Source organism: Triticum urartu, chromosome 4A (assembly GCF_056163025.1).
Source record: "Triticum urartu cultivar PI428250 chromosome 4A, HENAU_Tu73, whole genome shotgun sequence".
Lineage (NCBI taxonomy): Eukaryota > Viridiplantae > Streptophyta > Magnoliopsida > Poales > Poaceae > Triticum > Triticum urartu.
Window position 1 is genome coordinate 535261050 of NC_141876.1, and position 15958 is coordinate 535277007.

Here is a 15958-nt window from a genome sequence, read left to right on the forward strand (position 1 = left end):
TATCTCTAGTCCAAAACACTCGCTCAGGTTACCATGAGACCAACGGACTCGCCATTCTGGAAAGGGCTTATGCGAGTGAAGGACCTGTTCTTTCGGAGGGTCAAATTTCTGGTTGGCAATGGGATGTCAACCAGGTTTTGGGAGGATACATGGTTAGGAGAGACGCCCCTGGCCGTACAATATCCCACCCTATATATTGCGCAACGAAAGGAGGATTACGTAGGCACAATTTTACGTACGATCCCCTTAAATATCCAATTCAGACGAGCACTAGTTGGTGAGCGATGGACTGGATGGATGCACCTGGTTCGGAGATTAATAGATGTTCAACTCTCTGATCAATCGGATTCCACGCAATGAAAACTAGCTAAGAATGGGATTTTTACGGTAAAAACTTTCTATATGGATTTGATTAATTCTGGCCCAGTCTCGAGATCGTGGCATATTTGGAAGATTAAGGTTCATTTGCGCATTAAAATCTTTATGTGGTTTGTCCACAAACAAGTAATTCTTACAAAGGACAACTTAATCAAGAGGCGATGGTAGGTAGTTCACGATGTTGTTTTTGTGATCATGATGAAACAATACAACATTTATTTCTTAAATGCTCATTAGCCAAATTGCTTTGGAGAACGATTCATATAGCCTTCAACATTACTTCTTCAGTTGACGTTGCATCGTTGTTTGGAATGTGGTTAACTGGGATCGAACATACTACGGCGACTCGTATTCGGATTGAAATATGTGCGCTTTTGTGGGCTATATGAAATTGCAGGAATGATGTGATATTTAACAGACAACACAATTTAACTTTTTTACAGGTCATCTTCAGAGCTACCGTTTGGATCTGTACGTGGTCCTTACTCACTCCTATGAAATCCAGGGAGCCTTTGATTACTGAGTCCAACCAGTGAAAGATGGTTCCACGGGTTATATTCAACCGGTTCGGATGACGGCCGCATAACAGGATAGGAGTCTAGGGAGCTTATCCTTCTTATTGCCATTCCGATTGTGATTGTTAGCATGAACTTCGCTTTATTTTTATATTTTTGCTTCACTTGCGAATTGTAATACTTTGACTACTTTGTAATACTTTACTACTTTTTAATAGTAATATGGTTGTGTATATCATTATGATGCCGAAGCCGGGGTACACCTCTATTTCAAAAAAAAAATTTAACACGGACACGGCGTCCCAATTTCGTTTTTGTTTTCTGTTTTTGAGTCGTACCCGAGTTGATAACAAAACACACAGACACACACAGAGCCGTATCCGAGTAGAACTTACTCGCTGAGTACCTATCGAAAAAGACTTTCGCCCCGCTTTATAAATAAAGCAATGGCCGCATAAATAAAGGCGAGTACGTACCGAGAACCTCATTACAAAATAAACATACTCCCGTGTGCGTGCTCGATCCTGTACCCCGTATGCTGTAGCCAAAAACAAAAGGAAAAATCCGGAACATCGGAACCCACATCACATCCCAAGCGCTCCCGAACCTGCAACCATGGAGCGTGGCATGAAGATCACCTGCCGGCGCATCACGCCCAACTTATGCGTGGTCGTATCGGAGGATAATGTGCCCATCGAGTACGTTGATGTGCCGGCTCCGAACTGGCCGGAGCACTTCCGCGACCTGCTGCTGAGCGAGCTGGGCGCGGACGTGAGGTTCCGGGTGGGCGGCGAGACCTTCCCGGCGCACCGCTGCGTGCTCGCGGCGCGGTCGCCCGTCCTCAAGGCCCTGCTCTTCGGCCGCGGCGCCGTCGGCGAGGCTTGTCCCGACGTGCACGTCGTGGACGGCGTGAGGGCCGACGTCTTCCGCCAGCTGCTACATTTCATATACACCGACTCGTTGCCGTCGTCGGCCGAGGAGCAGGGCGAAAACGAGGAGGCCGCCATGGCTCGGCATCTGCTGGAAGCCGCTGACAGGTATGGGCTCGAGAGGCTCAGGCTCATGTGCGAGAAGACGTTGTGCGGCCACATCGATGCGACTACGGTGGTGGCTACCCTGACGTGGGCGGATCGCCACCGCTGCCACGGCCTCAAGATGGCGTGCTTCGGGTTTGTGAAGTCACTGGTGAGAACGGGCGCGGTCAGGGCGATAGAGGGTTTGGAGGACTTCATGAGAGGCCACCCATCGTTAATGATAGAGCTGCTGCACAGGATTGCCAATCTGCCGGTTCCTGGCGAAGTAGACGATCAAGAGATGGATGATGAATTAGCGGATGATGAACTGTAATCATTGTTGTTAATTTTGGGGAACCGAGTGAACTATTGCCAAAGTATTTATTTCATGTCACGCATACGCAGAGAAACATAGCGGGGATTTCAATCTCAGAACATGTGCTTCCTTTTTCAGCACAAATATTCGTGGTTGCGGATTTTCACAAAAAAAGGTTTTCTAGTTGAAATAATGCATTGTTTTGAGTTTGAAACCTCTAGCAATACGTCGATAATGACTAGCATTGTAAAATTCGCTATCCTAAATTTAGAATCATCAATTTGATAGTAAGATGCTCAGCCATTCATCCGAATACAAAGAATAATCCAAATTAACAGTTAATTCAAAGATAGGGCTCCGCCTCCTCCTCCTTCAAAAAAGAAAGTTAGGGTTCATGCCTCTCGCCGGTGCCGGCGCAGGTCCGCCTCGTCTCCGGTGGCCCTAGGGCCATGGAGGCATGGTGGATCCTAGCAAGGGCCGGCGGGAGGGCTTTGTTTTTAGTCTTTTTTTCAATCTTGTTAGGGTTTGTGTCCTACTCAGGAAGGCGAGACGGCGGCGGCTCCCTGAAGATGGAATAAAGGTCTTGCCGTCTAGCTCCCGTTCCGGCGGTGCGTCTAGCATCGTTCGTGGGCGTGTGGAGGTGTGTCTCCGCCAGTTCTATCTTTGGTGGATTTGCTCGGGTCTCGTCGTTGTTTGTCTACGTTCGTGTGTCTTCGGTTTGGATCCTTTCAATCTACGTTATTTTTCATCGGTGGCGGTTGCTGTTCTGGGGTGCTGGTCCTATGGGGCCTTAGCACGACGACTTCCCGACTGTCTACTACAACAAGTTGTGTCCGGCTCTGGCGATGGAAGGGTGATGACGGTGGCGCGCCTTCGGCTCGCTTCGGTGCTTGTAGTCGTCGCTAGGTGGTTTACGGATCTGGATGTAATTTTTATTTCTGGTGTTCGTTGTACTGCCATGATTGAAGATGAATAGATTGGAAGTTTTTTCGCAAAAAAATTCAAATGCAAAAAATCCAATGAAAAGAAAACTAAAATATGAATTTTTAAAAGTAAACACACTATCTCCCAGCTAGTTGCCAATGATACTGAATGAGATCCTCATGTGGCTGACCTTGAGAGGTTTGATCTTCAATCAGGCACATCTCGAGAAATGCACACAAGAGCAAGTCAAATTTCATGAGATGTTCGGTGCCGTGAGAGGAATGGTCCGAGAGAAGGTACTTCCTCCGTTCCTTCGGTCATTTTTACTCTGCGTATTAGATTTGAGTTAAATCAAACTTTACAAAGTTTGATTAAATATATATTAAAAAGTATTAATATGTACACTACCAAATATATATACTATGAAACTACATTTCATAATGAATTTAACAATATTGATTTGACATTGTGAATGTTATACATTTTTTCTATAATTTTGATCAAAGTAGAGATGCTTTGACTTTGGGAAAAAAAACCTTATATATGAAGACTAAAAAGGACCAGAGGGAGTACAACGAAGGTGAAACCACGGCCAATGCCTGACTGGGACCCCCCCCCCCCCCCCCCAAACAAAACCTCGAGGCAGGAGAGGGCTCTGTTCCAAAGGAGCTTTGTAGTTGTAGTGATAAGTGCAATTCCAACGCGGTTCACCAAAACAGACACCACCAAATATCCACAGACAAAAATAGGGGTGAGGCCATCCAACGTCCGACCATTTTCTATGAAAAATGAATAGAACCAAACCAAATGACCACCTCTATTCACTTTGGCAAATGTATCTAGATCCATAACAGTTCAACCAACCATACATTTAAATCTAAAAGCACTCCTCAAAAGATGTACTACATTCTAAAAGATGCTCAACAAGTTTCTTAATTTTATTGATCCCAAAAGCAGCCTTCGTTCAAGCTTCCTGCCCTCGATCTTGAACTTCTTCATAGGTTGGTTGTGTTGTCATGGACACTGAGCTTCATCCAACAATGCATCCTTGTGAAGGGCTTGCACTCCGTCATATGGTACAACCCACACGTGCGCCGGAGCTAGAAAATGATGTGGTCAACAAGTTGAAACATTAAGAAAATCAATGAAATGACCAAAACATAGAGCAACAAGAGGCAAAACTTACAAGCTCTTCGAGGGATGCGCCCCTTGGCTACCTTGTTCGCACTTGTGCATACGCAGTGCGATAGTTGCTGATGACATTTTGAATGGCATGCCATCGGTGGAGTAGTGACCTCACACCGCGATCATGGATCACTTATGTCACAGGGTGTGTAGTGCTTGTGCTCATTGAACCAAAGATGCACATGTTGCCAAAATGACGCATTATGCTTCAAGCCTTGAAACTCCACACCAATGCATCACACCACAATTCATCCTCCTTCACCGAGTATCGTGTTTCCTTCAAAGTCAACAACAACAATGTCAAAATATTTCATTGTGGCATTTGTCCAAACGCTTTTCGGGCGTGGCGACAACAGGGACAGGTATTACCTGGGTGTCAGCGGGATCCTTGGTGGAACGGCGGCATAGGGCAAGGTGGGCAGACATTTTGCTAGATTGGCAGAGGTTCGGTAAGGCATGGGCAACAGTCTGGGTGGTACAACGACGATGTTGGTCACTGAGGATGTGGATACAGAGCAAAGAAGAGGGCCGGAGTGGGAAAAATGGATTCGAGTGGGGTATTTGGATGGTCCGGTGATGTCTAAGGGTCTGATGTGGCGAATGCGCGGACTTCCCCAAACCACTAGGTTTCGCCAGTTTGTAACATTTCGGACATTCAGACCAGTCCTTACAAATTTAGTGGCCGGTGTTGGATGGCAAAAAAATGTCTGGACTCTTCGGGCCGAACATTTAGAAGCAATTTGGTGGACCGCGTTGGAGTTGCCCTAAGGTGTTGACAACTCTATGCAGATTTTGCCTGACCGTAAAGTATTCTCAAGATAAAATGTGTACTATCACATTTAAATTTGCCAGTTTATTAAAGTTGAAAACATCTAGATATTCCCTATGAAGGAAATATGACCTAGAGGCAATAATAAAGTTGTTATTTTATATTTTCTTATTCATGATAAAGGTTTATTATTCATGCTAGAATTGTATTGATCGGAAACCTAAATACATGTGTGAATACACAAATACCGTGTCCCTAGTAAGCCTCTACTAGACTAGCTCGTTGATCAAAGATGGTAAAGGTTTCCTAACCATAGACATGTGTTGTCATTTGATAACGGGATCACATTATTAGGAGAATGATGTGATGGACAAGACCCATCCGTTAGCTTAGCATATTGATCGTTCAGTTTATTGCTGTTGCTTTCTTCATGTCAAATACATATTCCTTTGACTATAAGAGTATGCAACTCCCGGATACCGGAGGAATACCTTGTGTGCTATCAAATGTCACAACGTAACTAGGTGATCACAAAGATGCTCTACAGGTATCTGCGAAGGTATTTGTTGAGTTGGCATAGATCGAGATTAGGATTTGTCACTATGAGTATCGGAGAGGTATCTCTGGGCCCTCTCGGTAATACACATCATAAGCTTGCAAGCAAATGACTAAGGAGTTAGTCATGAGGTGATGTATTACGGACCAAGTAAAGAGACTTGCAGGTAACGAGATTGAACTAGGTATGAAGATACTGACGATCGAATCTCGGGCAAATAACATACCGATGGACAAAGGGAATAACGTATGTTGTTATGCGGTTTGATCGATAAAGATCTTCATAGAATATGTAGGAACCAATATGAGCATCCAGATTCCGCTATTGGTTATTGACCGGAGATGAGTCTCAGTCATGTCTACATAGTTCTCGAACCTGTAGGGTCCGCACGCTTAACGTTCGATGACGATATGCATTATGAGTTATGTGATTTAATGTACGAAGGTTGTTCGGAGTCCCGGATGTGATCACGAACATGACAAGGAGTCTCTAAATGGTCGAGACATAAAGATTGATATATTGGACCATGTTATTCGGACACCGAAAGTGTTCCGGAGAGTTTCGGATAAAAACCCTCCTCCCCCCACCCCCGGGAAGTTAATGGGCCACCATGGGCCTTAGAGGAGATAGGGCCGGCCGGGAGGTGGAGCGCGCCCCCTAGTCCGAATTAGACAAGGGGTGGGGGCAGCGCCCCCCTCCTTCCTTCTCTCCCCTTCCTCCTTCCTTCCCCTCCTTGTTGGACTAGGAAAGGGGGGAACCTACTCCTAGTAGGAGTAGGATCCCCCTTGGGGCGTGCCCCTTGAGGCCGGCCGACCCCCTCCTTCCCTCCTTTATATACGAGGGAAGGGGGCACCTCATAGACACACAAATTGATTTCTTAGCTGTGTGCGGTGCCCCTCCACAGATTTCCACCTCGGTCATATTGTCGTAGTGCTTAGGCGAAGCCTGCGTCGGTAACTTCATCATCACCGTCAACACGCCGTCGTGCTGACGAAACTCTCCCTCGGCCTCAGCTGAATCTAGAGTTCGAGGGACGTCACCGAGCTGAACGTGTGCAGATCGCGGAGGTGCCATGCATTCGGTACTTGACCGGTTGGATCGCGAAGACGTTCGACTACATCAACCGCGTTACTCAACGCTTCCGCTTTCGGTCTATGAGAGTACGTAGACACACTCTCCCCTCTCGTTGGTATGCATCTCCTAAATAGATCTTGCGTGATTGTAGGAAAATTTTGAAATATTGCGTTCCCCAACAACAGGTATGGCAGAAGGTAGGATGATCCTCCGGGATACTCAGGGAAACATCATATTCAACACTTGCCGTGAACTCCGTACATGTGATAACGTGCTGGTCGCCGATCTCGCGTGAGAGGCCCCTGTGAACTTGGTTGTGGCTATATCTGGCCATGGGCCGGGCCTTAAAAAGCCCATGGCAGAAAACTGAGGCACATGCCCTCCCAGGCCCTACCATCGGGCCTACTTTTCAAGCCCAAGCCTGGCCCATCTGGTAAAAAGCCCTGAAAAGCCCTTAGGGCTTAGGGCCGTGGGCCGGGCCTCTTCCTTAAAATGCCAATATGCCAAGCCCAAGCCCGTCCAGGCCCTACTGGTGGGCTCAAAACTCAGGCCCAAGCCCAGCCCACGGGCAAGCCCATCGGGCCTAGGCCCTGGATTTTAGGGCCGACAGGGCCGGGCCGGAGATGGCCAGGACTAGTTGTGGCTGAGTGGCCCCATGAGTAATGAAAATCTCCTTTACCCCGCAAAAAAAGTAAAAGTAAATGAAAAAAATCAGTATTATTATCTAAAAAAGAAGTTAAACTCAGCAAAACTGAAAAGGAAATGTTGTGTTCGAGTCCGGCTCGGACGCCGCAGAGAAGTTGGCACCGTTTAGTGCTGCAAATCCGAAATCGCCAAGAAGAAAGTTCCGTGAGAATCACCGTATATATAGTTGGTGGAGATGGTCGACCGGTTTCAAGAATTTCTCGTTAGATAACATCGCCCGGGATCGCCGCTTCACACATACCGGACGGAGATAGCGTCGAGAAGCGAAGGCATGTCGAAGCGGCGCAGGTCCGACGACGAGGGCGGTCCAAGGTCCAGGCGGTCACACGGCCGGCGGCATCATCTGTACATCGCGGTGGACGACTGGACCGAGGGCTACAGCATATACAAGGTGGACGTCGCCGACTTCGATGGCGATTCTGGCGCCGACTTGGACTCGCAGGCCAGTCGCCTCCCCGTACCGCCGGTCCTTCGCCTGGAGTTCCCCCACGACTATTCCTCGCGCTTCGCCGCCATCGGCGGCAGAATCGTTGCCATGCGCTACAACCAGGAGGGGAACGCCGCCCCCGTCCTCCTGTACGACACGGCGACGGGAGGCCTCGCCCTCGGCCCGCGCACCCCCGCACAAGTACGGTATGTTTCCCACCTTGTGTCCGCCTGCGGCAGGCTATACGTCATGGGCGCTAGCGGGGTGTACAAGGGCGAGGATCACTTTGAGGTGCTCGCCGCCGACGAGAAAGGGGTCTGGGCCTGGAACGCCGTCCCCATGGCGCCCTTCACCATCAGCCAAGCCACCTGCCACGCCGCGCACCCGGACGGCCACACGATATTCTTCTCCGCTTTCAATCACGGCACCTACTCGTTCGACACCGAGACTTGCGAGTGGAGGCGCCACGGCGACTGGATGCTGCCTTTCGAAGGGCAGGCCTACTACGACGGCGAGGTGGATGCATGGGTGGGTCTCCACCGAGACTCTGCCGAGCCAGGTATCCTATGCTCCTGCGACGTCGTGTCTGCCGGTGACGACGAAGGACTGCCGGCCCCGGCATGGAAGCTTGCCAGGGAGAAGATGGTGTGCGAGGAGACGGAGAGGACCAAGACCGTCACGCTCACGCGCATGGGGCGCGGCAAGTTCTGCCTCGTCGAGCACCGGTCGCGGAAAGGTGTGCCCACGGACGTCCTTGACTCGCGTTACCTGTTCTATGCGACGACGTTTAAGCTCCGGTACGACAAGAACGGCGGTCTGCGAGCAACGGCGTGCCGGACTCGCTCTTACACGGTACCTAGGCAATCGAATGGCCTCAACTGGTGGGTGTTCGGGATCTGATCCTTGATCGATAGACTCGCCCGCCTCTGCTGCTATACAGCTTCTAGCCTTCTGCCGCCTAGCACGGCCACATATGTAGTATACTTACTAGTGGCTGGGGCGCGCCTCCTCTACGGTATTGTGCGTACTAATCTTGCTGGAGCATTTGGTAACGTGTTTATGCAGCGCAAATGAGTGTCAATTGTTAAAAGAGAATACATGAAGTAGAACTGCAGCAGCACAATATTAGCTCATAAAGCACGCATGTCAATTTTAACAGGGAGGTGACAGTCTTACAAGATGGATGACTGATCACAAAGCATGGCGATCTGTTGAAATCAAACTCAACATCCTCTAAAAGGTATCACAGAGCATGGCGATCGGTTGAAATCAAACTCTACCATCCTCTAAAAGGTGGGCGATCTCCAAAAGAGAGACATAGTTCACTGGATAATCAGAGCACAGGCATATTAAGTTTTAGAGAGAAACTAAATACATAGTTCACTGGGTCATCAGAGCATAGACATATTAAGTCATAAGAGAGAAACTAAAGACCATACATGGATCATATGTATAGACGATAGATGCGGCTGACGGTGGTGTGTCTAGAGACGGTGCACATGAGAGAGAGAGGCAGCGCCCTTGCTTGTGCTTGAAAAGGAAGGTGCAGATGTCACCTTGCTGGATGTTTGGGTGGTGGCGAAACTATGATTAGTTCGTCGTGATGGTGGCCCTCTTGTCAGTTCCAAGCATGAAGCGATCGTCGTGATGGTGGTCCATCTCCAAGCTTGACTGGTAGGATATCATCGTCTCCGTGGATGTACTCCAAATTGTTCTCTGCGTATTCCACCTGAAAGTAGTACCGTTGACAAGAGGGAAAAGGAGTGAGGGCATGACAGAACACAATATCATGCCACCATTAGTCTTCTTCCTAGTGATTCAATCTAGCATCCTAAAGGTTTGCAAAGCAATGTTATGCATACCATCTATGCAGCCACTTCTAAACATGTCCTTCAGGGCTTCCCAAAACTTTCAAAAGCTATCCTACGCTGGTGCTTCACAAAAACTTCTCTTGTGTAAATAAATGACATGGTAACTACAACACACTACTTGAATCTACACAATAATTGTAGTAGCTGAAATTGATAAGCAATCATTCAGGGTTAGCCCTATAGCTGTGTGGTTCTCACACTCTCTACGCAGTGGGGGGAGGGAGGCAAACAATTACTCTTTGATCAATTTATCAATTACATTTAAAGGGGGATTCTTAGTTTTGTGATTGCAACTGACAACAGGCACCTCATTCGTATTTCCTTTTTAATTATAATGAAATGTATAAAGAAAATTTATTACGGAATATACCTAGAGCTCTGCATATTTACCTTATACACCTTCAAATTTCCCCCTTAATATTGAAAACCTTGTTGGAGAGGCTATGGCTTTTGCTTCTTGAATGGGCATAATACTCCCAGAGATGTAATTAAGAGTAAAAACAGATATATGCATTAAAATAAAATGGACATGCAGATCCCATATCTTGACTACTATTAAACTATCATCGAAAAAGAATTAAGCATCCTAATCTACAAAATTACCAAAAGATTGTAGAAGAGATACATCACTACTAAATAGGACAGCACCACACATCGCCAGAACGCCCTCTGAGCAGACCATCGCAAATCGAAATTGATTCGAGACTTGTTTGCCAAGTGATGTTCATCGTTGTGGTGTTGCACAGTGGCACGGGAGGTCATGCTTTTCTATAGATGGCATAGATGTATTAAGAATTCAACTACAATTTACAGATTCAGAAAACTGGCTGCCACTTGTGGACAAAGGTTAACTGAAATGTAAATAAGTTCAAGGCTGCAATATTTAGAATGCAAGACAGATCTGTTTGTGACGGTTGCACATGAATTAAATCTCAGAACTGCGAGACCTGAAAAACTAAAATCCCACAAACTCATAAGAAAAGCTTATGATGTGGAAAACTCAGCAAGTGATCACACATATGTGGAAAGCTAAAAGTTCAGGTGGTATTTTCCTTTCCTTCTGAGAAGCTCTGAACCTTTCTTTAAAGAAATGACCATGCAAAACTGGTTTTGGTCCAGAAGTACAGACCTAGCTTTATCCACTTGCACAGAAAAGTTCAAAATGAAAATTGCAACATTTTGTGTTCAGATTATCAATATTCAATGTAGCAGCTGGGTTAAATAAACGGTAGTACAATATATGATCTCATGGACCAACCTAGCTATTCAACATAAACTACACTGAACGATGGGCGAAGCAGAACGGGTAAGTGAGACTGCAAGGTCAACCTAAATTAAGACGGGGAGATTCACTTACATTTAGGTATGTGAAGGGTTTTTTTTCGCTTCCAATGCTTCCATGCAGCATCAACACGCTGAACATCAAGCAAAGGAAGAAATAATGAACAACACAACCAACAAATAAATCTAGTATCAGCTTGATATGAAAAAAGTCATACCATAAAAAATTTGTTCGACTATTGTACACATCAAGAGAAACCCGCTTGATACTGAACATAATGGAATAAGAATAGTAATTAGTGAACTCATAATTATAGGTGCGAGAGGGGAAAGAACAACACATCATCATTTTCAAGTATAATAGTGAAACTCATACTGTGCATATATACATCACTGAATTTTTCAGGTTTAGATAGCCCAAGCTTTATAATTGAAACAAGAAGCAGACGATGTTGTTGCCCGAGAGGCTCCTTGGATAGATTCAATTCGAATAGAAAAGATGTTTTACTTATTAATTCATAGAATGAATTTAATATTGTTCTATTGTTTAAACAAATTCATCATGAAGGTTGCCTCATTAACAACCCATGAGCAAGAAATTTGCATCCACCTCTAGCTTTCATCCTTGGTATAAAATACAGCAGAGTACATGCGGGAGTAGAAATAATCATGTCATGTGTCCTTGCCAGAAACCTGATTATTTACACGCATGGATGCATAACCCATCGGACAATCACCTAGTCATGGAAAACCAACATAAATCATCGCTGCCATGCAGAATCAATTAAGCAAGTGCATGCGAGCTAATAAGTCAACTCCACCGGCCACCACACCTTGGTGGGGTGCAGACTGCTGAAAGCCACGCGGCTTTCCAATAAGTTTTGGCATACAACACACAGTAGAATAGCAACACGAAATCGAGACCAGAGAGGAAGCATGATATCTCACCTGCTGACGGAGACGATAACGAGACGAGGAGGATGGGCATGGGCGATGAGCGCGTTGCTTTAGGGGAAGCTAAAATCACCTCGATTTGATAAGATAACACCCAGGAATCAAGAGGGAGGAGTTGGAAAAAGGAGGGGGCGGGTCTAAATAACTATCGTCTTTCTTTTCCTTGCAGAAATTGAGGAGAAAATTGGAAACTGCTGATTTTGGGCAGCAAGTAACACTTGTTGAGACCTTTAGTGTCATTTTCAGCTAAGTGAACCGACTTACTATTAACTGATACTTTTCCAATAAACATAGAACTGTGCTAAATTAAGAGTAATACGATCAAGCATGCCCTGGACAAAAATGAAAAGAAAATGTTCATCTTATTTTTCTGAACAGGGTAACTCCAAACGCTCGTTTCTTGGTCTTGGGTACAGGAAAGCTATGTTCGTATTTTTGCATGAACTGGAGTCTGAAGGGAAGAAAGCAAATCGGGTTCCAACTTGTGATTAGAGGATTTTTCTAAACTCTGATAAAAATAGATCCGCTGAGATAAAGTTAGAACGCCAATTCTGTACGAGACTTCCGCAAGAACTTGAATTAGAAAAGGGAATCGATACCAAAACCCATATCCACTTACGCCATGAATCAGGCGAGAAGCTCCGACCCTTGCCCTCGAGCCGCCGCCGCCTTCTCCTCCCACCCACTCCTCTCTCGAGGCAACGACGTTGGCGTGGCTGCATGCTCGTCGGCGTCGCCCCTGGGCTCCAGATCCGGCGAAGAAATCGGCTGGACCCATCCTGCTCGCCCCCTTGACTGCCCTCTGCTGCAGCCACAAGGGCCCCTGACGGAAGATGCGGAGGAGAGGAAGAGGTTGCATGTAGGGATGGAGAAGGTGGGGTTCATGCGTACAGAGGCCTTTTTTCCCTTCCCTCGTAAGCTTTCTCTTGGGTATATCAGCCACGACCAGCCAATAGAAAGCAGCACAACTTGCCCAATCGACGAGCACAGTGAATCCGACATGGCATAACGGAGAGAGCACCCTTTGCGCGACTGTTAATGGGTTTAATATAGCTTCTTGATCAAACTTGGAGAGGGGCGAAAAGTGCTCGTGATGGGTACAAGATTGGGTTAGTTTGGTTTCTTTCATGTCTTGTTGCTTATCAGTTCTTCGTGTACTCCCTCCGTCCTAAAATAAATGACTCAACTTTGTACTAACAAATTGAGTCACTTATTTTGGGACGGTGGGAGTGTTATATTATCTGTTCGGTACGTGGAAGGAGGAAGTATGCGAATCTTTGTATTATGTATTTGTTTCTAGTTTTGCTAAAGCACATGTGCTATAAGTATTGTACATTTATGTCCTATATCACTGATCTTACGTGAAGATTTGTGTGGGTATTTTCTTTTTCATTTTCATTTTTGGGTTTGTCTAGGGCCCTAGTTATTTGCACATCCAAGTGACACAATCAAGTATAAAAAAGAAACAAAAAGAAAAAAGGAAATAGCTACACGAATCTCCATGTAAAATCAAAGACATAGGACTTAGATGTGCAATACTTATGACACATTTAGATGTGCTTTAGCAAAACTGCTATATATATGGTCGGAGATACGACGATTCTCATTGAACTTTCTTCTTGGTGGTTTCGGATTTGCAGCACTAAACGGTGCCAACTTCTCTGCAGCGTCCGAGCCGGACTCGAACACAACATTTCCTTTTCAGTTTTACTGAGTTTAACTTCTCTTTTAGATAATAATACTGATTTTTTCTCATTTACTTTTACTCGAACACAACATTTCCTTTTAAGTTGTTTAGGTCTTCTGCTCTCATCTAGACCATTGACAACATTATTAAGTGACCGAATTTTATCTTTTTCTTATGTGGTTATTTTGTCTTTGTTTTCTTTCCCGATTTTCTTTGATTTTTCTATTTTATTTACCTTTATCATTGGTATTCGACATTTCTTTCTCGGTTTTCATATTTTTTGTTTTTTATTCATTTTTATTTGTTTCATTCTCGGTTTTCCTTTTTTTTGTTTTATTTCTTCGCTTTTTCCTGGTTTACATTGGGTTTCTTTGTTTCTTTCCCGGTTTCAATCTTTTGCATTGATTTCTTCTATTTTTCATTCTTTTGTTTCTATTTTTAGTTTTCATTAGTTTTCTTTTCCTGTCGATTTCGTCGGTTTCTTATTTATTCAACACGCATTAACTTTTTCCGGTACAGATTCAACATATGTCTTATACATCAGAAACATTTTTCATATACACATTTAACACTTTTGAGAATATATGATTAACATTTTATGAAAACTTAATTTTTTATGTCTATTTTTTTCATATGTATTTTACATTTTTGGCATGTATCTAATACATTTTTATACTACATGTTTAACATCTTTCAAATACAAGTTTAATAATTTTTAATACATGGTCAAGATTTTTCTAAAGACATTTAATATTCATTTCAAATGCTTGATTAACATTTTTCAAGTACAGCATTATTATTTTTTAATACATGGTCAAAAAAAATTCGGCAGACATTTATTTATTTTGAATGCTTGATTAACATTTTAAAATACAAGATTAACATTTTCTCAAATACAAGATTAATATTTCTTGAATACATGGTCAACATTTTATATACACTTTAACTTTTTTCAAATAATTGATTAACATGATTCAAATACTTATTTAACAATATTTTAAATTCTTGACTAACATTTTTTAAATACATGATTAGATTTTTCACACAAATTTTATATTTTTTGTATACATGAGAAACATTTTCTCTAAACACATTTAACATTTTTCAAATGCTTGTTAACATTTTTTCAAATATATTATGTAAAGCGTTTTGGTAGTATATTATTTAGAATATTTGGAAGTATAAAAAATAAAAAAAGAAGAAGCAAAAAACAAAAACAAAAAACGCAAAAAAAAACAAGACAAAATACGTGGTCATGGCTCTCGCGCGCCTGGGCTGGCCCAACTCTCGGCTCACTTCAGGCGAGCGTTCCCTGTCTCGCATGAAGCGAGACATAGGAGCGCCCCTGGAAACTATGCTGAGTTTCGGACTTCTCCGGTTGGCTGGGGTCAATCACCTTTTCTGGCTAGTGTCAAAGAAAACGTTTTTCAAGAGTGCGAGTTTAAGGGCTGATCGGCATCGATCGACACTAGTGTCATCTGACACCGGTGGTCACACATGAGCTCCGTCCCTAGATGTCGTGCATGGTGATTGACGAGGATGACGATGATGATGTACATTTGGAATGGTAGGTAGGGCTTGAAAATTGTTGTTGGCCTATATATCTTGATGATGTGATACATACTAACCTCTCATGGTGTTGGTGAACTTGCGGTGTTAGGATTACATCCTCTTTTTAGATGTGATGGTAGGATGACACCATAGTAGTTAGGACGAACTTGTGCCGCCTTTTGGGTATATGATCATGCATGTCTATGTTGTTTCTTTTTCAGATGTTGTGTTTCTTTGGATTGAAGGGCCATAGGACGTTCTTTAATAAGAAGTAAGGGGGGTACAAGAGGCAAGACAGTCTAGGCGCTCCAGAGCTGTCTGCTGACAGAGTATGAACTCTGAAGAAACAAAGAAAGCAGGCCCAACCTGAGCCCACACGAAGACTAGAAAAGAGAAGAAATTAAAAGAGATCGCTAACACAGCCAATAGCTCTCCAAGCCCTAATATCATATTTGATTAGATCCAACAACCTGTCAATGTTACACGCCACATGCTCAAAAACTCTGGCATTCTGTTCCTTCCAAATCCTCAAGTGCAGCAGTATGGTAATGGTGTCAAAATTGCGCCGATCGTTCTTGGGAACCTCCTTTCGCGCAGTCAGCCACCAGTCTTCTGTACTGATGAAACTATCATTCAGAATTCGAAAATCAGCGTGTGTCCATTCCCTGGATTTCATCCAAACCTGTTGTGTGTAGGCACAATGCACAAAAAGGTGTGTACAGTCTTCATGAGTCGAGAGGCACAGCGGGCAG

The 15958-nt window shown here is 44.4% G+C and overlaps 1 protein-coding gene across 1 annotated transcript; it reads left to right on the forward strand.

Moving 5' to 3' along the window:
- Positions 1–1508: 1508 nt before the first annotated feature.
- Positions 1509–2240, forward strand: LOC147976463 (BTB/POZ and MATH domain-containing protein 2-like). The gene has a single exon (XM_087520867.1). The coding sequence runs from the start codon at positions 1509–1511 to the stop codon at positions 2238–2240; it is 732 nt and encodes a 243-aa protein (XP_087376993.1).
- Positions 2241–15958: the final 13718 nt, after the last annotated feature.

Coding starts and splice junctions, on each gene's coding strand:
- LOC147976463 (XM_087520867.1), top strand. CDS start 1,509: ATGGAGCGTGGCATGAAGATCACCTGCCGGCGCATCACGCCCAACTTA.